Source organism: Mchenga conophoros, linkage group LG12 (genome assembly GCF_057382185.1).
Source record: "Mchenga conophoros isolate Kocher_MC1m ecotype Shallow Benthic linkage group LG12, M_conophoros_male_GT1.1, whole genome shotgun sequence".
In the NCBI taxonomy this organism is placed as follows: Eukaryota; Metazoa; Chordata; class Actinopteri; order Cichliformes; family Cichlidae; genus Mchenga; species Mchenga conophoros.
The window spans coordinates 14631948-14659479 of record NC_140537.1 but is presented as its reverse complement, the minus strand read 5'-3'; the positions used below and the strand labels follow the sequence as shown (position 1 = coordinate 14659479).

General features: G+C 40.3%; 1 protein-coding gene across 2 annotated transcripts in view; it reads right to left on the bottom strand.

Moving 5' to 3' along the window:
- Window positions 1-25989, bottom strand: part of LOC146562296 (tetratricopeptide repeat protein 28-like) — a 196806-nt gene extending 170817 nt beyond the window's left edge. For both annotated transcript variants that reach the window (XM_085293926.1, XM_085293927.1), the window contains exons 1-2: window positions 25674-25989; window positions 22872-23168 (exon numbers count right to left, since the gene is read on the bottom strand). In XM_085293926.1, the coding sequence (XP_085150052.1) occupies window positions 22872-23168; window positions 25674-25703 (327 nt within the window). In that variant the 5' untranslated portion in view covers window positions 25704-25989. The remainder of the gene's footprint in view (window positions 1-22871; window positions 23169-25673) is intronic.
- Window positions 25990-27532: the final 1543 nt, after the last annotated feature.

Here is a 27532-nt window from a genome sequence, read left to right as displayed (position 1 = left end):
ACATGTATCACTGTTCCCACTAAGGACTGAGTTGTGCAATCTCTGTCATTAAAAATGTGAGTAACATCACCGTGACTCTAATAGGCCTTATGCACCCCAGCTCCATATAGTTAAATATGCAAACAGACTCACAAGGTTCATAAAAGCCCAAAGAAAATGTGGTTTACTGCGAATTATGGCAGCACCAAGATTCATTTACCTGTTTATTTGTTATGGGGGAAATTACCTCAGTGGTCATCTGCACCTCCAGCTGTTCCCCAGAATACTTTCGAATGCCCCGAGACTGAACGGGTTTACTGTGAGCACGATGACAGCTTGTTATCCTGCCATAAACAAATCTCAGGTGCACACTGCATAGGCAAAGAGTAAACATTAATACAAAAGTCAGTCGTAAAACAAGCACAACTCTACAGGGGTGTCATGCCAGCCTGCAATTTGGAAGTCAGCAAATACTGCACACACTTAAACAAGATGTCTAGTAAACTCGATTTCTCTTAAAATATTGTTTTCTGTGCTGCCACGCTCCCTCTAAATGTGATATAGTGGATATTATGTGTGCATAAACCAGAACAAGGAACGGTCTAATTTGGCTCACATTTCAGCGGTGTCGTGGAAGAGTGATATCTCTATATTTAAACTTTGATGGTTAGTTCCATCTTTGTAATAATGTGTCGTCTGAAAAAATGTGTACCATCACCCTGTCCCACCTGTACGTGTCACATCCAATCCTTCTCAATCTCCTGCAACACGGGATGTGGGGCGATGTTTCTCTGTGAGTGACAGCAACACAGCGTTGAGACGCTGTAATCCCAGTCCAGTTCTCACCTTAGTCCCTTGAGGATTTCTGGACTCTAAGCCTGGTTCTAAAAGGCACACATCCACCCTTTCACACATACGGACACACAAAAAAAATTACATCCCTCCTCATCTACGCCTTTATCACCAGCCTTGACCCTTCACCTTAACTCCAAAGTGAGACTCGTTATTAGTCTGTCACATCCAATAAAGCCTACCTTATATAAGACAATGAAACCCACCTTTCCTTCTTCCTGTGGAAGAATCAGAGCAGAGGTCGAGACAGCTGTATTAGACACTTTTTGCCATATCATAGCCCCATCAAGGTGCTATTAGCCAGCCAGTAACTACAGAAGGTCTAACTATACTGGGTCGTAAATTCCCCAAATACAGGAAATATCAAATACAGTTTTTTGTTTGTTTGTTTCTAGTCTTGCAACCTATGATAAGAAAGAGAAATTATAGAAATTAAGAGGTGCAAAGACACCCAAATAACCCCATGAAATTCCAAAATGCCCCTAGATACTGTGATAATTGGAAAAATGTTCTAATAATCACTTCTCCAACTTTTGTCTTCATTCACTTGATTTCATTTCAGTGTCCATGTCAAACACACACACTTGCAGTGTTTTTCACACTGTGTTTTTAACTGTGCATGTGTTCTACTATGTAAATATGACACCTGGCAGGAGAGCTGCTAGTAGAGCAAGATCAAATAAACTGATCTTCTTTGGCAGAAATAACCACAACCGGTAACAGATCTGAAGATCTCACAGTGAAAACATAGCACAAACAAATTGTTTGAGAGCAGCTTTAAGCCAGTTGGGGCACCGTTCTGTTGACACAGAGGCCCACAGTCGGTGCAGTTGAAGGACTGCAGCATCTGAATGAGAAATCCGAGGCTACCTTTGCAGGGTTTTAATATTGTGTGACCCGCTGACTTTCTGCAAGCTCATGTCTAACCAGCCGACATTAAGCCAGTGCTTCATAATGCAGCATTAAGTTGATTACATTATCCCCTCAACCAGAACCAGTCCCAAATATTGAGGATCACACATTGACAGGTGGTGATTATTTAATCAGGGCTCATTTCAACATTTTAAATGTGTTTTTGTCTTATGCTTTTTTGGGTTTTTTGACATTTCCCACATTGCTCTAAAGAACATCACAAATACAATTTGTGACTTAGTCAGAAATTTGGCCCAAAGCAGTAACATCACAGTGACATAAATATTAAAAAAGGATGAGCAGATCTCAAATATCTAAAATGCCCATGTCACATAAAGGTGTTGCTTTGATGAGGCTTTGAAATATACGACACAGAATACAAGTGTAAAGTCCGTCCACGTATGAACCAATGCGGTCGTCACCCATCACTTTGTAGCTGGTGGCTTGTTGCTAGTGAATGTTCCATGCTGTGATTGCATAGAAAACCCCTCTAATGTGTTTTCCACCCCCATAAAGTGACAGTTGAGCAGCAGCATCCTCAGAGCTCACCTCAAAGTTGAGAAAAGTTAAACTCGGAACAATTCCCATTCATGTCAATAACAGTTATTGTGCTTGTCATCGCTACAAATCACTGATTTCATGGTCATTTCATGGTCTCCTGTCGCTCGATTGCTGATATTCACTTCCTATGCGGATGCCCTTCAAGAATCTGTGAGGCTAAACTAAGCATACACTTATACTCAGCGATGCTTTGAGCTACAACACTAGCAATGAAATGTGCTCAAAAAAGTTTATAATGTTTGTCATGTTCACCGCGTTTGTTAACAGAAATTAACAAGGTTTCCTCACCTCCCCAACTGGTCTCTGCAGATAGTCACCTTGCCTGAGGTATCTTCCTTTTAAAAAAGGAGATTTTTCTCACCGCAGTTGCCAGATGGCTGCTCCTAGGGGATTGTTAGGTTTGTCTTTGTTATAGGGTCTTTACCTTTCAATATAAAGTGCCTTTAAATGACTATTGTGATTATAAAAATAAAAGTTGAATCGAATTCTCCGTCCATCCCCCACCCTTCTTCCACCACCACAAAACAAATAAAAAATTTATTGGATTGAACTTGAAACTCAGTTTGTTACTGCCATGTCTGCTCAGCATTCGTACACACACACACACACACACACACACACACACACACACACACACACACACACACAGATTACATTTCGCCTGTCATGCTGGAACCATCTCTGTGAAATGGCACCAAATGGTCCAGGGTATTGACCATAACCGAGCAGAAGAGATAAAGATGAGAAACGGCAGAGCAATCAAACGATGAGTTACAATTCATCAAGGGAGTAGATAAACAATGATTGGAATGAGAGGAATGCAACGGCAGCCTTTATCCCTGTTACTGAAAGAATTGGCAGCAAACTGGGCATCTTTAGCTGCAGCAAAGCACTAAAATGCAATTACAGCATCAATTTTCTATCAAACTATCACAAAGACATTCACAATGCTCTATCCTGACAAGCAGCCCTGAAAATACTGTTGGTTAAATATGCCAAAAAAACTCCACAGAATCCTGAGATGGAGAAACATCCAAACAGATTCAATGTTTCAAATCCAGAATACGGTCGTTCTTGTAATGTAGACGTTCACAGTTGTAGGAAGCCCAGGGAATTCTCCCAGTACATTAACACTTCCTGTCAGAGTTCTTTGTGGAGTGAATGGCAGTCAAATGAAAGGGGACACACTCTCAACATGACCTCTAGGGAATTATTGTGTGTGTGTGTGTAAGTGTTTAAGCCTTGAAATGCTCTGTCTTGTCTACAGGATGGAGGGCACATAGGCAAAACCTTTTTTGATACATATTAATACTCTATGAGTCCAACCATTATAAGACATAATTCAATCAAAATCATAGTGTTATAAAAATCCCAAGGATAAATATTTTGGAATATATAAATCCATAATATCCAGTGAACAGTAGTTCCCTACGTTTATGACTTGTAGAGTCCAGCTGTCAGGGTTGTGTTGACCTCTGCAAAGCCATCAGCCTTTAATTAGCGAAACGTGCCTATTTATTAATTAAACATGTCAGGCAAAAGAGAATTTAATTCCCCTGAAACGCAGCACCATCACATACTGTACATATTGTTTTTAATTATGCTTTGCTTTAAAATCAACAGAGCCAAGGACTCACGGAAGAATTACTTTATTTTCCACTACCCTGACAGCCCACAGCGCGCGCACACAGCACACACACACACACACACACACACACACACACACACACACACACAGTTTAATGTAGAAAAAAAGAAGCTACACTGAAAATGCATAAGAGGACATGGTGTACATACAGGGTTAGCTTTAACTCAAGAAGTTTAACAAACATATGGACATTTTTATACACAGTACCCAATTTTTTAAAGACTTGAAATAAACTGAACAGACTAACATCATTTTAAATATAAGGACTGGTTTTAATACTTGAATGAAAATCCTTTGGGATCAATAAGTGCCTTTAGCCCAGAACCCACTGACATCACCGCATGCTGTGTTTGTCATGTTTAGGCTGTGTGCAGGCAGGAATCGGACCAAACTCACGGGAAACAGGACTCAACTCAAAATACAGCTTTATTGCTGACGGAAAACAAAGGCGATACAAATTAACATGAAACTACACTGGGAAGTTGTAAAGGCACTGACTCATGAGGAAACACACGGAGGGGCACATAGTCATGAGGGAGAACGCGACACAGAGCTGAGGGAGACGCAGACATAAATACACAGAAGGTTAACGAGGAAAGTGGGAGCACACGGGGAACACAGCTGACATGGATGATCATAACGAGACAGGGCAGGAGTGAACACAACATGACGCATACTGACGACAGACTGTCAAAGTAAAACAGGAAGTACAGACAGGAGGAGAGAGAGCACAGACAACGGGCTGGGGAAAACATGGAATAAAACACGAGGGGAAAGGAGGGCTCACAGATACACAGAGGGGCACACAGGGGTAATCAAATAAGGAACATCTTAACAGAACAACCGAGGAACCAAGGCATAAATAAAGAACAAAATACAAAACACACGAATACTAAGAATGCTGGGCCAACCTGGCCCAGGACCATGACACTGTTCCCTCAGTTGAAAAGCTCTGATTGGTCCTTTACTGCAGCTGCCTTCAGTTACTGCTTGTGTGGGTGCTTCTGTATTCAGTTTTCTATTTAATATCTAAAAAGTATGCTCTATTGGTTTAATAGCAACTGACTGACTTTTGAAGAACATCTTATTTCACTGCCTTGAGAAACCCTTGAGTTACTTTTCTGCAGTATTCTTTGGCTGATCTGTTTTACAGCTTTGGGCTGAATCTGAGCAGATTAGCTGAAGCTCAATCTGTTCTGAAGAAGACTAATCTGGCCTTCCATGTCTCAAGTGTAAGCGGTGGTTCGTACCTTGTTGTAAACCCTCTGTGTTTCCATTCATGAAGGCATCTCTTGATTGTACTGTATACCCTGATAATGACTCACCTTCCTCTTTACCTATGATGTTGTTTTTCTGAAGTAACAGTTAAGATGCACTGACATCTGTTTGGACCTCATATTTCAAATTACAGTAAAACGCTTTAAAATACAAATTGAGCACTTTGAATATACTTTATATGCCATTTGTTAAACGTACTATAAAACTGGCTATAATTCTTAAACGGTTAATACATTTTTTGCACTCCAATTGCATATTGACTTTCCATGGTGGTGTACAGAGGCAACAAATTATGGACCTAATTCATAAAATATATTTTCTTACACTTAAACACCACCATTGTTGTAATATAGCAGCATATGCTTCACGGTTTCTAGTTTCAGGCTTGTTATTTAGTGTTTCAATAACGACATGCTACCTAGTACAGAAATATTCAGAGGAACAGCCAGCAACAATTTCTGCTTTTCAACTGATGAAAAGGATTTTTACAGAGTGCAGCTTGATCAGCAAAGAAAGGCAGCAAATATTATGTTGGAAATAGCTCAAAGAGTGCATGTAGAGTGGAAAATGCACTTAAAGAGAAACAGGAACTCTAGACCAGTATAGTTTCTCATGAAAAATTGGAAAGTTGGGACAAAGTGTCTTGTAAGAATAAAAATAAATAAATGCGAAACCACTTGTAGGAAAATGGCAAAATCGGTTGAGACACTTTAAAGGATAGAGGAAAAGGGGGACTATTTGAAAAATCAATCTCAGAGGAGTAATGTGATTATTGATGGTGTCCCTGAGGAAAAGGTGGAAATTGGGATGTCACACGTAAAAGTACATGAAATAATAAGAAATAAATTGGGACTGGCAAGAAGGATAAAGGAGGCTTTGATGAAAGCAGTCTCAGACAGATTAGTCATAAAACTACTCTGCAACACAGACGATAAAAAACAAAGACAGAAAATACTCAAAGGGAAGTGCAGGCACATTAATACAGAGTAATTTGACCTCATCATGAAGAAAAGGATGGACACTGAGGTATGGCAAACTGATCAAACCATCAAACAGTTCCTAAACTATGCATGTCTGACTTTATGACAGGAGCTTTTTTAAATAATAGCATTTTGCACATTTTGCACTCCTGAACACAGGCTCGGTAATTGCACACGTCGACATCTCTAAGACAAGGAGCAATGTACGTGACTTGATTAATTTGGGGATTGCCAATATCATTTATATTTGGGTTGTATCTGAGAATAATTTATAGTACTGCGAAAAGGTCCTCAGTCACCCTTCATTTCTTTGTATTTTGCTTCTGCTTTTTACTATTAGTAAGCTACAAAACACAGATTGGTTCCCATTTTTATAGTTGAATGTTTGAAAAAAGCCAAAGATAGCACAGTTTGACAGGCATAATATAGCATTTTGGCACCAACGAGAGGATTCCCTAAAAGCTATTACCCAAAACCTTTTCTTATCTCAGCACGTGTGCACTGTGTCCTTAAAAAAATTGAGGAAACTGGAAATTAGAAAGTGGCAGTAGGCTAAAAAAACAAAAAAGATGTACAGCTGATTAACAGTATCTGAATGTGTACAGAGGAGAGGGGTACAACAGTGAGTGTCTGCAGCCATCTGTACATCACTATGGAGGCTCTGTCATGGTTTGGGACTGCATTTCACTGCATGCATTAAAGATCTTGTCAAAAATTGATATAATTATGAACGCAGAAAAGTACAGTCAGATTTTGATCCACTATGCATTATCACCTGGAAAGCACCTCCATGTTTCAGTATGACTGTCTTCCCAAACACACTGCTAATGTACTAAATCATAGCTGGGTAGAAAAACTCACAATAAAACATTACGATTCATGGATTGGCTTCCCCAGAGCTGCAGGCAAAAACAACCACCATCTAAAGAAGAAGTTTTGAATGTCCTTCAAGAAACCTGGGAAACTACTTCTGAAGATTACTTAAAATTATGACTCTTTACTGAAAGAGTTCGAGCTGTGCTGAAGAATAAAAGTGGTCATAACAAATATTGACTTTTAAGCATGTTAGAATTATGCAAATTATCCTCCTATTGCCCATTTTCCAAGCAAAATGTAAAAGAATGAGGGGTGGCTTAGGACTTTTGGACATTACTGTAGATTAATACTTTCCAGAACTAGGATTTGTTAATTGATGGTTTTTCCTTCTTTGGAATGAGCAATTTCCACAAAAGCCATGTCAAAAAAATGAAAACAAAAGCACTGTTTAACACTGAATGATGTAGAAGCCCTGTGGGTTTAAATGCATTTAGCCCTCCACGAACTAGGAGTGCTGCTTATGTCGCTGTTGGAAATCTCCTGATGCTGATGTTGCTCAGCTATGTGAAATGAATATCACTCTGATGTTAGTGGTGACTACTAACTGCATAGTGAGTAACTGTGTGTATAAACAGCTAGCTGGATAGACAGATATGAAGTGAACACACTCGTATACTTCCTATATTAATGCAGGTAACCCAATTTAAACTAATGTAACTAATGTTAACCATGTAACCTGTAATCCACTAAACATCAGGTGTGGACTCCAGAGACATTAGATGACTGCTGTGACGTTAGCTAACGGAGTCTTTGAAAAAAATAAGACACCAAGTTATGAAGGCATGATAAATGAACACATCCCAACCATTTGTTGACCCAGTTTGCCTGAAATTAAAAATGAAATGTTTCCACAAACAAACCCAAATGGTGTAATAGTGTTTAATGACAGACTTTGAAATAGTGAAATCCCACGTGGCACTGAATGGATGTGCTGTGCTATAAGTGTTGCTCGGGGAAAGCGAGCCGTGGTGGTGCAAATATGCAATTACACGAAGCACGCAGATGAAATCGAAAGGAGACTGCATCATAAATAAAACATCCCGATGCCGAGTCTAAATGAGTAATTTATTCTATTTATGATGAATGAAAACTGTGGAAGTAATTAGAAATATCCTTATCGTCTTTACATGTATATTTAATTATGTGCATGTGTATCTGTAAGCAAATTCTGGAAAGGCTGGGCACAGGCCACGATAACATGGCATAAATATAGTACATTTACATTGTGGTGCGCTCACTGAACATAAGCGTTGCTTATTATGAGTCTTCATAATGGCTCATGCATCACCGCTGGCAGACACGACTAACAGATGTGAGCGCTGTAACGCTCTCTTCTTGGTCTCTCGTGTGATGTTAAATTCTGGTACTTGAAGCATTATATTCTGTGTTTACATTTCTCCACGTTATCGAGTAAAAAGTAAAAACTTCCTCTGAGTGTTTTGACTTTTGCAGCTACAAATGCGACCATGACACAGAGAAAAGAGGTCATTTCCGAGCTTTGTTGACAAACTTCCCCATCAGTTTCCTGTTTTCAGCTCATTGTTAGACACGAGTTTCCCAAGGACCGTGTGCACTCTGAAGGTTCTGACCTCATTTCCAATGGGTCGCTTCACACACACACACACACACACACACACACACACACACACACACACACACACACACACACCAGAAGAGAGAATTTCATGGCTGATTCAACAGCCTCCGCACTGTATTTTATCAAAGAGAAGTTCACAATGTTTAGCACAATGAGAGCGGTGACGTTGCTGCGTGGCAGAAAAATGCAAAAGCTGACGAAACAGTCACATGTAAAATTCCTGTTTTCACATTCGCAAAGCTATTTTGGTCAAAAGACGAATGGAGGACAGAAGAGAACTAAAAACGCGTCACAATTAAAGTGACTGATTGGCCCCTCGTCTGGCGTAAAATGGAGAAAACACTATGTTGCAAAGACCTCATTGGCTGCACCTATTTCCAGTGAGCTTCATTAACTGGAGGACACCAACAGCCAGCGTTCAAAGCATCTGATTGATCATACCATTTAAGTAACTACAGAGAAATGTACCGCTCTAATTATATCTGTGCGGAGGTCTTTGCAGCTACAAAGTCTCGAACAAGCGAATCATGTTTCTTTAATAATATTGTTTTTACAGCTTTCAGATTGGCTTTCACAAACTTACATCATTTAACCAACATAGCTAGGTGCCAAGCGCTAATTAGGTAGCATTAATCAATAATAAACAGACATGCTGGAGCTGTGCAGACCAGAATTATCATGGTAGCAATTCTCCAAGGTTAACCTGACACATTCTTTCCTGCAGTCTTTCATGTAAGACAGTAAACTTGCGAATAATAGGAGTTTTGGAGAGGATGGCACAGGACTGAAGTACTCACATGCTTACAGCCTCAATAAACCAATAATAATAATCATAATAATAAAGTTTGGGAAAGACTGGGTGCAATTTTGATTAAATTTAGGGTGGAGGGTCACATGAATGATGCGCTGCTGCTTTGGGTGGACATGATCGTCCTCCGCTTTTCTTTGGAAAATGGTTTCTTTGAAACTACATGTTTTTTAAGTACAGTAACATCAGTTTAACATCACATTTACTGACTGACAATCTATTGTTTGTTGCTGAATCACCACCTGCTCCAACGGTTCCCAGCGGGGGTAGCATAATAGCTGCTAGATGAATGCAGGTAATTCAGTGGTACTCCCTTGGTAGTGATGCTTAACCTTTCATTACATTCATAACATAAGCTTTCTGTGTGATGAGTTTGACAGGAGAAGCTTTAACACAATCTGTTATTATGTCTTTGCACACACGCAGGTGCAACTTTTTAACTCCAAAAAGTGAGTTTAAACTAAATGGTTAAGAAAATGAACAGCTGGATAAATGAATGGATACAAATGATTCATCTAGCTTTAAATACCATCATATAAAGTGATATACAAATATCTTTATGTGAACTCATACTTACCTTATTTTTACAAGGTAATTTTCAGTGTTAATCATAACCGGCTCTTTATTTACCTCTAACAGAGCCATTTTTTTCCCCCCTATCTGAACACCCAGGGAATGGCCAGGATGAGCAGGAGAATGCTTCAGAGCTGCCCTCCTGTTTAATGGGAATATGGATTTTGCCATTAAGGGTTGCCTTTTAGCATTTTACTTAACACACCAACATCTGAGGCAGAGGATTTTTTTGAAACAAAGAAAAAAAACTGCCAACAGAGCCAACCAGACAAAATGAAATGGCTGACAGAAGTCTATATTTGGTTGCGCATGGCGACTAACCAGTCATTAGTGATGAGGCTTGGATGCATTCATTATGGTTAAGGAAGTGTTGTGACTCAGTAGTCTAACCATCCAATAAACTCCAATAAAAAGCTCAAATGAGAGCTTGCTTTAGCTGTTTCTGCATCTTTCTTGATGCCGGCTACACATAAAACAAATGTTCTCCAAAGCTAGCATCTGGATTTGTTGAACTTGCTTGTTTAACTAGCAGAAAATGGCAAAGCCATCATTTATTTCAGTTCCTGCAACAAGAGAAGTGTTGTAACATGACTGACTGATAAACAGATCGATAAATAAACAAACCAGAAATAAATTTTGACTTGCAGTTAACTGATACATTAATTAACAAATCAACTCTAACTCACTGTGTGTGTATTGTCTAATCTAGACAAGTCTCATTCCTTTTGCGTTGCCTCTGTGACAGACTTTGTTTCATGCAAATACATATCTCTACGCTCAAATGATCAACAAAAGCTTGTTTCTGCAGCGTAAGTGGTACTTCCCATTTGCATATGTATCACTACGTAAACAGGTGCATACAACAGCAACTCCAATTCAGCGCTTGTTTTTGCATTTGAATGGGTTAACAAAAAAGGGCTTCAAACATGATCTTACAGACTATGCAAAAGGCATGATTGTGGATCTGAGGAGGGCAGGGTTTGAGGACTGCAAAGATTGTAGAGCTTGGTGCTCTGCTGAAAGCAGCAATCTCAAAGATGTACAATGAAAAGAGCAGAATATGAGACCCTGCAAAACATTTTCTTTGTGGGAAAAAGACTCGTGGCAGATGAATGCAGCAGACATCATGTGGTTCTGGCAGCAAGTATTGTCAGAATCATAACATCAGGTTGGGTTATTGCAACCAAGTACACAATGCATCGCACTGTTGGTATTCAGTGGATGCTGTAAGCTGCAGACAGGATTCAGTGCGGACTTAGAAACATCAGGTGTTTGGTCATTCCACAGGATCAAATATCTCCATCCATGCCCTTCACTCTTCTAGAATTGTCACTGGTTCATATACAGTATGAGTGGTCTAAAGTACACTCAGGTGAAATGTTGGCGATCCAACCACCACAATGCTCGGATATCAACCTCCATGATTAGAGAAGAGAGAAAAGCCATGACTGCTACAAGTTTATCCCCCACAGTGTGTGACATCCTTGAAACATGGGACATTATAAGCTGTGAGTGTGTATGACAGCTCCCCGGTCTGAAGTGAATAACACAGTATTGTCTGCTCTTAGATCCCGATCAATGCTGTCGCCATGTCAGGGATCATTTATCAAAGTGGCATGTGTTAATGCATGTGTTATCCTGCAGATATAACGCACCTTAAACTAAGAGGAAAAGGTTCTGGAAAAACCTGTAAACAAGCTAATGAGGGAAGAATAAACAACAATTCCCTTAAAGACTCCCGTACTGTGTCTCTTGTCCCTTCTGAGATCAAAGATCAGCATTGTTTTTAAAATATCACATTAACATTTTGTCTTGTATACAGAAAAAACTCGAACATATGACTGATAAAAGGAACAGCTTTGAGACGTCTGTGAGATTCGTCAGAGACCTCAGACAAACACTAAAAAATGAGTTGGAAACACTTTTTATTACCATTCATTAACCAGAACAATACGCGTTAAAGTACAGCAGGCTGACCAACTCAAGCTGCAGACGAGACATGCGCAGCCCATTTTTAAGCATGCTTATCCATTAATGTGATGGCTGACTTGTGCCATTTTGAAAATACTACGGAAATGTTATAGGTCTGACCTGGTAAGATTACACTAGGATATGAAGTCGGCACAAGCAGATGCCGTCAGATTGAAAGAAAAACAGTGCAGCATCAGCATCAGCGCCAAAGACGTTTCACTTCTGAACAAAGACTGATATTTTTCCAGACAGCGAAACAGCAACACGTGTGCCTTTTTCTTTAAACAAAGCCTCTGGTTGAATACTAAAATTATGGCTTTTACACAGGAGTCACTTGTCAGATTTGTACACAGAAATACACCAACTGCACTCCATGTTTCCTCTTTTTAGCTAATACTTCTCCCCAGACGTTTCCATTTTTTCGCCGCTGCTGTTGTTGTTTCCCTGTCAAACTCATTATGAGTAGAATGAATTAGAGGGTATCTAGATAAGACACAACAGTGCACACACTCAAACGGCTAATTGCAATAACCTGGCACAAATGAGTAATTTAGCTGCCTAAAAGCAAGCCCTGAGATCTAGAAGGAGCACTTTAGATGAACGAATTAGGCTGAAGGCCATTACACGCCAAGATATTTGGACAGAAAAAGAAGCTTCATCTTTCATTGGGCTGGATTTGAATATTAAACAGTCGCGCCTACCGTCTCGTGGCAAAATCTGCGATCACCGCGGAAGCAGGTTAACATAATCTTGTGCCTGCTGAACTCTTTGTTCCAAACTTTCATTGTTTATTAGAAATTATCTGTCATTAATCATAAACAACATGCCAGTTAAGTCAGTAATTGCAGAAAAATTGTGACCACGCAACTCTTAATGGGCAACATTAGGTCATACTTAAACTGAAGGCTGATTAGATTTCATGTCGCAGTTCCAGATGAGCAATGCAAACAAATAGGACTTTGTTTTTTAGCGATACATTAAGTGATTGCTTCTTAATGAAACGGTGACAGATGTGAAGAGACATATTGCTTTTGTATTAGCTGGCATTTTACAGCGCTGTATTGTGCAGAGTAATGCTGCCTGTTCCTATTTGCAATAACGAGGAGGGATGCCTTTTTTTATTTTTAACTCTCCCACTTAATATAAAGATGCCTTTTGCAGTTGTGACCGATAGAAACGCCGAGGAGAGACGCTCATCTCGTAAAAGCATCGCCTCCCCGGCTGCTGTTCGCCAGTCGCTGTTATCCATCAGTGAGAAAACTGGGAACTATTTACAGACATCTTTTAAGCCCGCAGGGGTGAGTGGGAGATACAATTTGAGTGGAGCATTTCTCAAATAATATTCAGAATGCATTTGGGTGCCTTATTTCAGCAAGTGTAAACAATAATGCAATTCCCTATGGTTTTTGTAATTACAGGTATATAAAAAAAGAAACATTATATTACATTAAAGTGTTCCTAAAGTGTTCCGTTTCTTATTAGAATAAGAAACAGCAAGCTAACTGGATAATGGCAAAGTTTCTGCAATAAACTGAACAGAGAAGTCTTTCAGGACAAGTCTGACACACACCTAAATGTACACATGATTCATTACTTTCATGTAAGCACTATTTTGGTGCTGACTTTCTCACACCACTGCAGTACGTCTTTCCAAAAAGGCCAGTCTGCCACCTGAGAACAACATTAGTTGCACCTTTATCCCTGCCCATTTATTTCACTGGGAGGAAACAGGGCGTATGACTCATGGAAGGACGTTACATCACGAAAAGGTGCTCCATGAAACAGACCGCAGGCTAGACGAGGATTAGTTTCCACTAGGATGTAAGTACAACCCAAACCCAGGCAGTGTACTATAACACAATGCTTTAGTGATGTTATGCATGAGCAGAAAGACGGTTTTTTTCTTCTTTTTTCTGCTGGATCTGACACAAGAGAAAAAAAACGAGTGTTTCAGTCACCTAAAGTTCAGAAGTGAAGGCAAGAGGACCAGGAAGCCTCTCAGCTCTGCTATTCATCTTGCCATGCTTATGCGGTGTAATGGGCTGCTTGCAGGTTGCTCTCTGCTCTACCCCATTTCCCCAATGGGAGCGCTTCCTCCCTGCAGCAGAGACAGGCTGAGCTAATTCTGGAGACATCCAGGTCTTGAGGCCTGAGCCTTGCTTAGCTTCCAAGTAGGAGGGGCCAGCGTACTACAATATGCAGCTGCTTATGAGACGAATCCCTGCGAGAAAAAAAAAGAGCATCCGTGCAACCCTAGGGGTTGTGCGCCAGGAGCAGGGTGCAATTGTTTTTCTCATTTCCTCAGTGTTGTAAAGCTGATCCACTATCAGGTGCAGACTGGTATGCCACGAGCATGGCAACGAGCTGGTTTTCTCTGGCTCTTTTGACATTTCTTCCCATGTAATAGCAGGCGAAAAGCTATTAAGCTGGTAATCAATTTGTGCATTCGGAGGTGAAAAAGCATTCTGAGGGCGCAGAAAATCTTTAACATGATTGAAAGTTTCTTATTTGAGGAGCTTACCTAGGCTGACATGCTGTATTTCCTTTGGGACAAAGAAACCGCTGCTTTTAATTTTCAAATAGCTTATCTGCAAAATGGTTAACGACAAAGAAAGATTTTTGTTAAACTAAAACACACACTGTGGCCAGCAAAGAGAAGACCAGCTACATGAATTCTACTCCCACAGAGGTCGATTATTTTCTTCATAGTGTTACATCCTCACTGCGTACGACTCTGTGGCCTTCTAAAGAAACAAGACAAATCAGCCGTGCTTGACTCAATAGTATAAATGAGCATCTTAAAGAAGATAACACGTAGGCTGAAGAGGAAATGGCATTGCACTCATTTAGAAGAGCTTCCTTTGGCCTGGAAAAAATGTTCATTACTCTATAAAAATGAAGTCCTGTATAAAGCTGTGTATCAAAGGTGGCTGGAATTAAACCATTACTTTAAACGGTCTTACTTGATCCAGCTGTATTAACTAATCATTGAATAATTTCTAACCTTCCTTTTATCTCAAGAATTCTTGAAAGAGTAGCAGTAAAGCAGCTAACTGATCATCTGAGGAGGCATCGTTTATTTGAAGATTTCAGAGCTCATCGCAGTACAAAAACAGTGTAAGGAAAGGTTACAAATGATCTGCTTAAGGCCTCAAACGGTGGACTCATCCTTCTTCTTGTGTTGCTAGACCTCAGTGCAGCATTAAATACTGTCGACCGCAGTATTTTATTACAGAGGTTAGAGGATGCTGTTGTTCATATTGTTCATGTAAATGGGGAGTCTTCTTCACACACTAAAGTTAGTTATGGCGTTCCACAGGGTTCTGTGCTGGGACATTATACATTATACATTATACAAGCTTCCCTTAGGAATTATTATTAGAAAACACTGCATACATTTCCATTACTATGCAGATGACACCCAGCTTTATTTATTTATTAAGCAAGATGAGTTAATTAAAACTGCAGGCATGTGTTGTAAAGACCTGGATTACCTATAATTTACCTCTAAATCCAGTCAAAACTGAGGTTACAGTCCTAGAAATGTATTTAAATGGCACTACCTAGGTCTCCAGTAAAACTGTGAGGAATCTTTGACTCATTCTTGATTAGGATATGTCCTTCAGCATGCACATGATATGTAGGACTCCTTTCATTCATTTACCCAATAGCTCTAAAATTAGGAACATCCTGTCTCAGAGTGATGCTGAAAATGAAAAAGGAGGTCATGCATTTATTGGGGTGTTTTTCCTGACATTGTAGGGTCTTTACTTTACAATATAAACCATACTGAGGCAACTATTGTTGTGAATTTCTGTTATATAAATAAAACTGAGTTGAATTAAAAGCTCTGAGCAAATCCAAAAGAATAAAACCCACAGAGAGTACACTCGAAATTTGTGAAAATGACATTTCTGTAAAGCAGTTAGTAGGTGCTGATGGTGTGTCGATAGGGCCCGGCAGATTATCATCAGAGTGAAATCAGCTCCCAGCTCTGACTCATCTCTGCCCCCTGGACAGTGTGGAGACAGGCAGCTGTGGGGTGAGAGGGAGGTCATCATCACCCACATATCAAACTAAATTACATCACCCTGAAAAGCTCCACTGAAAACTAAAAGCCTGCCTTTGTGAACTTTGCAAGTTCCAGCGATAATGATATATAGTGTACAGATCCTGTGGTTAGTATAAAGAACACACACGAGATATGCTAAATTTCCTCCTTTTTTTTTTTTAAACAGCTGGTGTTTCTTTAAAGCAGATTAAATTTTACTAAACACTACAATTTGGTGTGGAGCCTGGGTGGCAGAGAGGAAAACCACTTGGCCACCATCACGGCAACCCAGCTAAGCAGGATTTGGAAAGACTCTGACAAACTGTAAATTAAAAAAAAAAAAGGGGGGGGGGGGGGGGGGGGAGGAAAAAGCTGCTAAACAGAACATCAACTATCAAATAAGCATATGAGCAAGCCTGGATATATCTTCTATCACTCATATTACAGATCTAATTTACGTGTCGTGACAAAGCTGCAGACGGAGGATGTGAGCTGGTTCTAACAGGATGTGCTCGATGTTTATGCGTTCAATTTTGAGCGAGTTGTCAGCCTGAAAGAGGAGAATGAGATTTGGGATGCAAGTAGCATCCATCAGATTCATAACAATGTCATAGCTCAAGCAAATTTTGTTGCATACTTACTAAATAGTAGCTCATGGGAAAGAAGATGGGCTGACTTGAGAAAGAAGCATCTTTTTGTAAAATGAGTAGCAATGAAGCAACAGTGTTGTGGATACCACGTAAGAGGGAGCAACACAGTCGCGTAAGTAAGTACAAGTTCCAGCTCATCTGCGTAAAGAATGACACAGCTGCCAAGGACGTGCTGCTGAAATTAAAACAGCCGACATGTGTGTGTGTGTTTGTGTGTGTGGTCACTTTCCCTCCATCACGGTGCATATGTGCTGTACTGCTTAGCCGCAGCGGCCTTCTAAAGGAAAAAGTCAGAATTTAACTGCTCCCGCTTATTTCACAGATTTTCCAGACAAATAATTTCAGGTTTGTGCCCACTAGCGCCAACCCTCTGTCCGTCCCGGCCTCCCTGGCCTATAATTATATGCCATTCATTTGATTTGTTCATTAGGTCAACCCTCGGCTGGGTAGAAGCGAAACGGAACCCTCTTATTAGTGGTTCATAGCGCTACTCTCTCCATGGTAAGTGGAAAATAAGAGTGGGAGAGAGGAAGCTGGCTGGAAGATTTCTCTTTTTCCCTTTTTTGTAACCTGATTGCACCTCCTGATGATGAGAGGCAGCGGGGAAATTGCGCATACTGTGATACAATTGAAGATTACCAACGCCTATTCCAAAAACAAAAACAAAAAAAAAAAAACAACACAACAGTGGCATGAAGTCATAAAACCTCTAACACGCTCATTCGAACTTTTTCTAACATTTTTGGACATTTTTCCTGACTTTTCAGTAGATATGAAATTCCTCCTTCATTCTTACCCCGTATTCAATTATAAATGTCGGAGCTCTTTCTGCAACCTCTGAAAATTCGCACTAATTAAATCAAACAGTTACAATCATGAAGTGTGCCTCGTCACTGCAGCGGGATCTTCTAACAGATATGCTGCTTTAGATGAGATCATCTGCCCCATGTTTCTCTATAACTCAATAATCTGACAACATGGTGCACAGTATAATGAGTCTCTGCTGTCTACTGGTATTCTCAGGACTAACTAGAGGCATTCATATCGTATAATTATTTATTCATAACTTTGGGAAGGTATGCAGGTTGATGTCCTCTGTTTCTTCAAATCAAACCAGCTCACGCTAACCATAAATATGCATCAAAGGATATTATTAATATTAATTCACACAAAGCGTGGCATCCGAGTGAAGATCAGAATTTAGCATTTATTTTTACATTTCATTCTTCTACTTACATTTTGCAGGCAGTTTGTGGGGTGATCCAGTACAGTATATGAGCAAACTCACCTGTGCAATACACTTATATTAATTATCTTAAAATAACGGCATATCCTAATTGCATTTTTAGGTTTTTGATATTTTAAAGTATTGATCAAAGGTCTTGAGTGAACCCTCATTTCTTTATATTTTGATTCCAAGGAGCCCGACTTTTCTATGATTTTATTCTTCGGGCTTTCTAAAGATCTTTCATCTTTTCTCGGGACGTTGGCTTCTTTACATATTGACTCATTTTCGGTTCAGTCCCTGTAGCCGACCCTTATCAGAGGCATGTTTTTGTCGTTGTTTATGAATCATTTAAGCATTAAAAATGCATCTAACTCAGGGGGTGAAAAGTGTTGTGTTTACACATAACAACAACAACAACAGCAACTTAGCAAAGGATCAATTTTAATTTGAATCTTTGGGCATTTTGTTACTAGCAGCATGTTGCAAAAAAACATCGTTTGTTCATATTTTTATTTGTTGAATCTTTGAAAAAAGCCAAAGATAACACAGTTTGACAGGAATAAATACTATTTTGCACCAAGATGGTTCTCAAAGAGCCCAAAACTTACATTCAGTGTCCTTCAAGAAGCCTGGAGATGACTACAAGACAAATAACACAAAAGTTTGCCTAAGAGACTTCAGGCTGTGTTGAAGAATAAAGGTGGTCATAGCAAATACAGATTTTCAAGGTCTTTATAATTGCACCAAGTCTGTTTTTCTCTTATATACTGCATTTCCATGCTTGTTTGTCCATGTTTTAATAACTAAGAATCCATACAGATACACGCAGCCAAAGATGCCAGTTTTGTTTATGATGTTCTTGTTGTTTATTTCCCTGTTTGTACCAGAGAAGCTCCATCATAGAAAATAATTGAACAGCTTTAATGACTTTCAGCTCTTCTTCACACAGTCTTTGAACATTTAACAAGTCCAAAATTGATGTGGCACAACAGATAAACACCGGCCACTGGCATCAGCGAATCTCATCTTATCAGTCAAAACAAGGCGGGTTCCGATGCCTGGCCAATAAATCGGCAACTGATCCTGAGCTGATGGTGTATCATTAACTTTTTTTAAGGCATGTATCCATGAACCTAAATGCTTTAACCAAATAAGTATTTACAGCTAAGGAAAAAGTCACCGAAAATATTATATTCCATCCTACAGAGGGCAGTGCCAAATCTCATGCAGAGCCATTCGACAGCAGAGAAATGTCACTCAAAGCCACAATCACCAACATTATGATAGTGCTGACAAACCAGTCATTTCCACTGAAACCAGAAGGCCATCCAAAAACTCCTTGTTGACATAATTCAGTGTGGATAACACGCAAACTGACTGATTGAGTCATCCAGCCAGTGAGACCCCAAAAAGGCTACTGAGCAGAACGGCATTCAAATGTAGACAAACTGAGTTTCTTTAATGAATCCACGCATACCATATTGTAATCTTCCTGCACTATGACAAAAACCTTCTCTGCTCTTCAAACATAGACTCACACATTATTTCAAAAGACTTTTGCCAGCTTACAGAAGCTTTAGTCCATTAATCAGCATGAAAATAACAGAACCAGTAACCAAGATGCAATTAAATCCACATTACAGGTGGTGTGAATGAAAGCACAAAGAAAAGCACGAGAGCTGTGACAACTCTCCCCGTGATATCAAAAGCTAGTTTCTTTATTCTGTACACACACCGAGATTAGATGAGAGCTGCTTTAACGGACAGTCATACCAACAGGGAAGCATTACACCCCAGTGGTTTTCATCCACATGAAAAGTAGAGCACCGCTGAGAGTGGCAAAAGATGAGGTCTTCAAATCATACGCACACACACACAATGCCTTTCTTCCTGTGACAGCAAACTCCCGTGTCATCACCCAACGCCGCAGGAAACAGAAGCTTTATGCTCCATCAGGGTGTCAGCATCCACTCCTTACGCATTTACTGGATATGGTGCTGCTGTAATTAAAGTCCCCTTTCAGCACTCCACACACCATGACCTTTTCCATTGCAAACACTCATTGTCTCAGTTAAACCCAAGGCCTCTCTATTGGGACATAAATGGACATTTTAAGCTGCTGAAGAAGAAAAATGGATTGAAATAAATGTGTTTAAAAAAAAAAAAAAAGAAGAAGTGTGGCAGCCTTGTGTGAAAAATGAGGCTTGATGGTTTTTCACCACCATTATGAGTGGGTGTAATCTGCAACTTTGGCAATAAAGATTTGAAGAGACGGAATACCCATGACAAGTGCCATCATAACCTGTAATCAGAAGATATGCAAATGATAGAGATGTTTCCCCTGATACTGCGGTGCCAGTTGTCTTCTGGGTCCCCAGGAACTCTCCTGTCAGCGCTCAAGTAGGAGAATAGGAGTGATGACAGAAAGGCCTGTTTGTTTAACATGTCACTGGAACAGCAGTGCTGAGAGGGGGAGAGCAGATGGAGGAGAAGAGCAGCAACGGATTTCCATCTAGAAAAGAGCATTGTCCTCTCAGTCGCGAAAAGACACTTGAGGCGCAGAAAAGGATCACAAAACGCTCACTGCGAGCAGATGCCGAAAGGTTTGCCATCTTACGGTGATGCCACACACTCGGCGTGTCGATCAAAAAGTTTGCAAGACTATCATTCCCTTTGTTCTTCCATATCAATAATGCACAGCAAAAGACACGCCATTGTACGCCGCAGTTTCCCTCCATCACTGGCTGCAGATTAAAAATGTGCGCAGACACAACGCGTGAGCCCCGTGTCTACGAAATGGCACCCTATTTTGTTCTCATTTAAGCTTTTTATATTCAGTAAGAGGGAGAGGTACAAAGGGCCTAAAGCTGTCTTGGGCCATTAAACCCCACATTTTCTTTCTTCTTTCAGAATGTGTTTTCTGGCAGTTACAGCAAGGAAAGCTGACAGATTAGACAGGGAGCTCCTTCACAGGCTGGCTGTGGGCTTCAGGAGGGTGGGCTGCAGCGCGGGGCTCGGGGCAGCAAAACCACGCCTGTCACCGTTTGATGGGCCAGTGCAGAAGTGCAGTCATAGGGAGGTATGATTGATGATATTATGTACTCACACAGGATCTGAATGCCAGCACACTCCTGTGATTTAATCCCTGTTCTTTCATCAAACATCGAGCCACAGCAGATAGACTGCACTCCACCAAGCCCTTCTTTCCCAGAGGCCAACACCATGAGTGTCAAGGCAGATATTACGAATCTTTTCTTTGAATCATGAGTTGTAATTTGTACAACTATTCATTCATAATCAGCAGAGTGGATTAAAAAAACGTGAGTAAAAGAGGCTAAATTCTTTTTTAATGTATCAAAACATCAACCTATACATTTTTCATGCAGGAAAGTTTGCTTTCACAAATGCTCTACCTTAATCTTTTATTAAACACACTAATTCAGAGGACAGAAAAAAAGCATCAAGGAAATTAAAGTGGCTGCTGTTTTGTTCTGCACATAAAAAAAACCCCTTGAAAATCTATTCCGGTTTGACGAGACTGCCCCCTAGTGGTGAGTCGAGAGATTTAATTTCTGCAAAGCAATATTGTGTAATTTTTAATACATTGACATAAATCCCTTTGTTTCCTGTTGCAAACTAAGACACAGGGGTCAAATTATACATCAACATCACGATGAACAAAAGCCCGGGCACGAGAGTGAAAACTGTCAAATGGCAGTAAATCCAGGCTGAGCAGAGCTACACAGATTAAGCGAACCATCCCCCAAGTCAGACCACAAAGAGTTCATTGTACTTGGATAGCGTGTAAAAAGGAGGCGAACGATTTTGGCAGTGATTTTCAATTATAGTTTGGTCTCAAAGGCCTCAGAGGTTCTGTGAAATTTCTCCCACTGTACGAGATGCAAGAGAGAAAAGTGACACCATAAAGTCAAGACTACTGTTACAGAAATTTATAATATCAAGTGAAATATATCGGACTAGCCGGAGCACACGATCACAACAACAGAAGTATAAAAAGCTACAGTAAACAATAGGTGTGTTTAAGGCTGTACTCAAAGTCCACAGACAATGGGACAGGACGCACACGTTACCGACATAATAAGAAGTGACAGTGTCAGCTCTCACTGCAATGACACACTTTCACAGAGGAGGAAACCTACCTGAGCAAACGAAGACGCACAACCTCAGATCAAAGAAGAGGTGGCCGCTGATGCATCATTGGTAGCGACAAATTATCATCAATACCACTCTACCACATTATCATCAATCTCTCGCTGGAGAGACAAAAGTATCTCTGCGTGCTAAATCACGAAATCGATGCATTTCTATCACTGAGAGGAATTGGTCTGCTAGTGATCTCTGTGGCTGAGTAATGTGAAATCTATCGCAGGTTAGTCCACGTGGCTTGGACAAGATCAAAGACAAGACCCCAGAAAAGTTTGTATTGATCAGAAGCCACAAGGTTGAAACTGAAGGAGTGGAAACGTGATGGGGATTTGATACACTTTAAACTAAAGATAAATGATCTCATTTATGTGAGCAAAGACAGCAATGCAATGAAAATATAACTATGTGGCTACTTCATTACCAGCTGCGCTGAAAAAGCTGCCTCTGCTGCCAGCAGTTTTTATAAAAAGATGTTTTTTAAGAAGCACATTTGGCACGTGACACATTTCAATCTGTGCCGCTTAGATAACCCAGTTTAGATTTAACCTTTGACATTCGTGGCGATGACACTCTATTTGTGCGCTAGTCAATGATTTCTATTAAAAAACATAAAATGGGAGATGTAGCGTGAACAGTTGTTTAGTTCACTTCTTATGTTGTTTTATTTTGCAATAAATAAAATTTAAAAAGCCCCTCGTTCTGAGAATCCACAGCTTTTTAGGCTGTTGAGGTGCACTTACCTTTGGCCACTTGGGATTAAGCTCACAAGCTTTCTCAGCATCTTCCAGAGCTGCTTGGTGTTGGCCCAATTTGAGAAAAGCCGCTGAACGGTTACTGTACAGGATGCAGTTCTGTGAGTCGACCTGCAGTGCATCACTGTACAAATGAACGGCTGCCTGAAAGTCACCTCGCTGACACGCCTCATTGCTCTGCTGCACTTTCTCCATGAACTCAGCTTTGCTCAGACCGTACCTGGCCCCGTCGTCTCCAACGCACCGGATAGGTCTGCCCGCTGTCCGAGAACCGAAGATTGAAAACTGGAGAAAAGGACAGGGAGCAGCCGGAGAGCTTTGATCAGTCTGACTGAAAAAAAAACCCACAACACTTAACCAAGAGGAATTCCATTAAGCAGAGACCTCGGTGAGTGTTTTTCCAAGGCCGATATTTTAAGCTGTCATAGTCGGAAAAACACAAGTGAAGCAAATTTCATTAATGATGGCTCAGTTCCATTAAGTGTCCTGCAAGGCCACGACAGTGAGCCAACACGCACACTAAAAGGACCTTGGAAGTGGCTCATTTAAATGGAACACAGTCATTTTTATTGTGATCAATTACACCTGTGCTTTTGCTTCTGCAACATGCCAAAAATGTCTGCTGCCCACTGCTACCACTGCAGCACTGAGAACATGCACCTGAAGCACAAGGGACCGTTAATGAATGAAATGAATATGAAGCAGGGTGTTTTTGAAAGAGTGCATGACCCAGAGTCTATGCCAAACTCCTGTGTGCCAAAATAAAATGCATGTGCTGTGGTATTTGAGCTCAATAAGCCCTTTTCACGGCAGATATTTTGACGTGTCACATCAGGACACGGGTGCAATTTAGAACATTACTGCCAGCTGAATTGCAAGTGAGGCTCGGAGCCTCATTTTTGTGCATGCTAGCTTAGCGATATGGCCTCTGGAGAAACTGCTGTCTGTGATTCTTCCTGCTGTGTCATGTGTTGCGAGGTTGTGATCCTGGTAGTATGTAAATAGTGCAGCTTCAACTCTTGCAGATGTGTTGCTGCAATATGACTCAAGTCAAAAGTTGACACAGCATGAGGGCCAAAGTAAAACACTTTATAAGGCATCTGTTGTTTTTACAGTTTAAATAAAGGTTGTATAAAACAATCAGAGCTGTGCAAAACCATTGCAGACAACATTTTCTGTCTTTAGCTGCAAACTTTAATTATTTCTGCACATGTGTTAACTTTAAATGAAAGCACAGTTTGTCATGATGTCGCTCATTACCAAGTAACCTTTTATCTTCAACTTCCCAGAGTCCACAGCTGTTCTTCTTTCACACTTTTTTATTACAGCGTTACACATAGCGGTTTAAAGAACAACATCACTGTGACGTTCAGCCTAATAAAGACGTCTTCACTGCACTGCAAAATTTCCTACCACAGCAAATATAATATATGTGTTAGTGCAAGGCTTTCTCCCTGTCCCTCTTTATTTTCCACTCTTGCACTAAAACAGCAGGAAGACCAACTGTACTGACTCAGATCTTACTAACTGCAACAAACCGGTAAGCATCTGATTGATTACAGTAAGTAGGAGAGCGTCGTGTCCGTTTAACAGGGACGGCTGGCTGAGTATTACTGAATCATGAAATTCATCTCGGGCTGCCTGGCTTTTGGGCTTGCTACCATTATACCTCTTTCTCACCACACCTCCTCGGACTGAATTCTGGGATAGGGCTGGCTTGGTAATTACTTCCAGAGGCCCAGGGAGTAGAAGCAGCAGAAAAAAAAGAGTGCTTCTATGACAACCGTTAAATAACCTTTTGTATCACATGACAACAGAGAAAAGATCATGGTTTTATATGTGTGTGTGTGGGGGGGGGGCATCTCGTTTTTCTATTGCACCTCTAAGAGCAAATTCAGCACCTGAGGTTTGATAAATCCGTGTACGGTAAACCTCTGGAGGTTTTTAAAGATTTTTTCTTCTTCTTTGTCTTTCTTTTTGTGTGTGTGTATATAAATACATATAAACCATAGCTCACCTTTCAGAAACACACAAACAGGCTGAGTTTGTGACATCTGCAACACAACCAACACTATCGCCAAGCCTGACATTCAAAGGTTTGCTCCCAAAGGAGAGGCAGGAGAGGCATCTATTATGGATTAGTGCTTCCAAGGCCCAAGAGAATGCAGGTTTTGACAGAAAAGTCCGCTCTCTGCTGTCTAATCTGCTACAACATACAGAGGGGGGGCTGCCCACTGCATGTGGGCAGCACTGGGCAGGAAGGGTGGAGAGTGAGAGATAATGAAAGCCTACATCAATACAGAGGACACCCTAACAACGTAATCATAAGGAGACAGAGATAGGGAAAGCAACTTATCTCTCCTACTGTAATGTAGTCCAGACTGCAGGATGGTCACAGTTCTCCTGGAGGAACTGTGTGGATTTGCTCTCGTTAATACACAGAAACTCTCTGCCACTGTAAAGTCTTCTGTTCGTGCAAAAACTAAATAAATATGCTCCAAGTTAATGTTGGAATCGAGCGATATTCAAATCAGATTTACGCTGGTTATTATGTGCACTGGGACAGCCCACACATCCAGTGTGCAGAACAGTGCTGTATGCATGACTGGAAAATCGATAGAGGTCTTTTACGAGGTTTTCACAGAATGGTCATTTGGTATTTCCTGTCCAGGACGCGGAGTAAAAAAGTAATCCGGGGGCAATAAAATACCAACAAGTTGGAAAATGACAGCTGGCATGACAACCTACGAAAGAGTCGTTTTAGGTTTTTTTTTAATACATATAATTTACCTTTTCTTTCAGAGTCGCTTGCTTCTCCATCCCGTTTGCCTGCGACGGGTTATCGCTCTCATCCCATCACACTCTTTGTTGACTTTGTGACTGTTTACGCAACGAGAACTCTTCCAAGCGTCGCCAAAAAAGTCCACGTTGCAGCGAAAGAGTTGACAAAGTGCGAGGAAAGGCTGAAAAACGGAGCTGTGTGGCTGTTCAGGAGAAACTTTTTTTCTCAAGGAAAGTGCGCCATGTTGTCAAATCTTTTCCTTTTTTCTTTTTTTTTTCTTGTCTTTTTTCCCCCTGTTGCCATAGCGGATTTTCTGAGCGCTGCTGCGCACAGAGAGGCAGGGAGATCTGCAGGAGACGGGGGAAGAAAAATCCAGATAATAATGTGTTACTTGGGACATTTTTAGGGGGGCATTTACATAGTAGAACTAAAATCAAATGTGTCGGGTTTTTTTTTTTTTTTTTTTTTTTTTTTTTTGGTGAGGCCGGTAAAGTTCTGCTGTAGACCGGGGAGGGTAAATATGCATTCACCTTGTGCAGTCACCAGAGGCACTCCCTTCAGGTCATATTGTTGGGACTTCCGTGTAGGGCCACGTGGATTGGGAAATCGGTTTGAACTGTTTATTTGCCATTTGACTGTTGAGGTTATGCTGACATGTAAATAATGTAATAATAGACAGTGAGGCGCTGATCAGATATCCCATTAAAAAGCCAACAAAAATATAACCATTACTGCATGCGAGGCCTACCTAGGTTAACCCCTATAACCCTGTATCTGAACCCACTCAGTCACAACTCAATAAACTATAACCACAAATAAAAATGTTTCTTAACACTCAATAATACAGCTGTAGCTAGTCATTTTAAAAGCAACACCCCTATATCAGGTCAGACACAATCAGGTGGCGAAGCTGGGTTTACCTGTGTAACAATATTATTCCCTGTTTTCCAGAGATGGCGTTGATGATGAAGTTCACACAGTTTTTGTTTGCAATCATCAAATATCGATTTTTGTTTATTGGATGCATGAATCCAAAAGCCTTGCAGATGAAGTTGTAACACATTTTTCTAATACTTGTTTTAGTATCAGTGCAGTGTAGCATTGAGATATTATGTTACATTTTTAAATCTAGGGCTTGAAATTATTATATGAACATATGGGTAAATTTTCACTTATTAGTGTGGACTATGAGGAAATAAATATAAAGCTTTGACGTTGCACTCTTCACATGAGCAAATTAACTTAACAATCGCATCACGAAGGCTACTTTTTAGATTCTTTTTTTTCCAATCAGATCTGTGGCTTAGATATATTCTCATAAAGACTGAAACTAAAATAGGACTTTTAAGTAATTAATTCATTATGTGCAATTCCTCACCAACAGATGGTGTAACAATCCTTCACAGAGAAGCTTTAGGCCTTTAAAAAGTTTTTAATCCTTTTCACTCAAAAAGAAATATTCGTGTTAGCTGTTGTAAAAACTACCATTGCTGTGTTGTCCTAACTAAACATTTTTGCATTCTTGATTTCTTAAAAGCTTGGAGTTTGAATCTTGCTCAGTTTTGAGTATAAATTAAAAGTTGCAGTAAGGTGAAAAAGTGTTGAGCTACCCATTTCTTTATCGTTTGCTAAGAAAATAGGAAATAAATGGAGCGATTTATTGAAACATTGAAAAAAAGACATGGAGATGCAGTATATAAGGTATAAAGAGACTTTTTACAATTGTAGCGCACTTGGTAATCAATATTTGGTATGCCCACATTTATTCTCTAACATAACTCTCTTAGACAAGCTTGAGTAATCTAAAATAGTTCTTCATGCTGTTTTTACTACACTGGCAGTGTGTTTGGCATCAGTCATGTTGAAA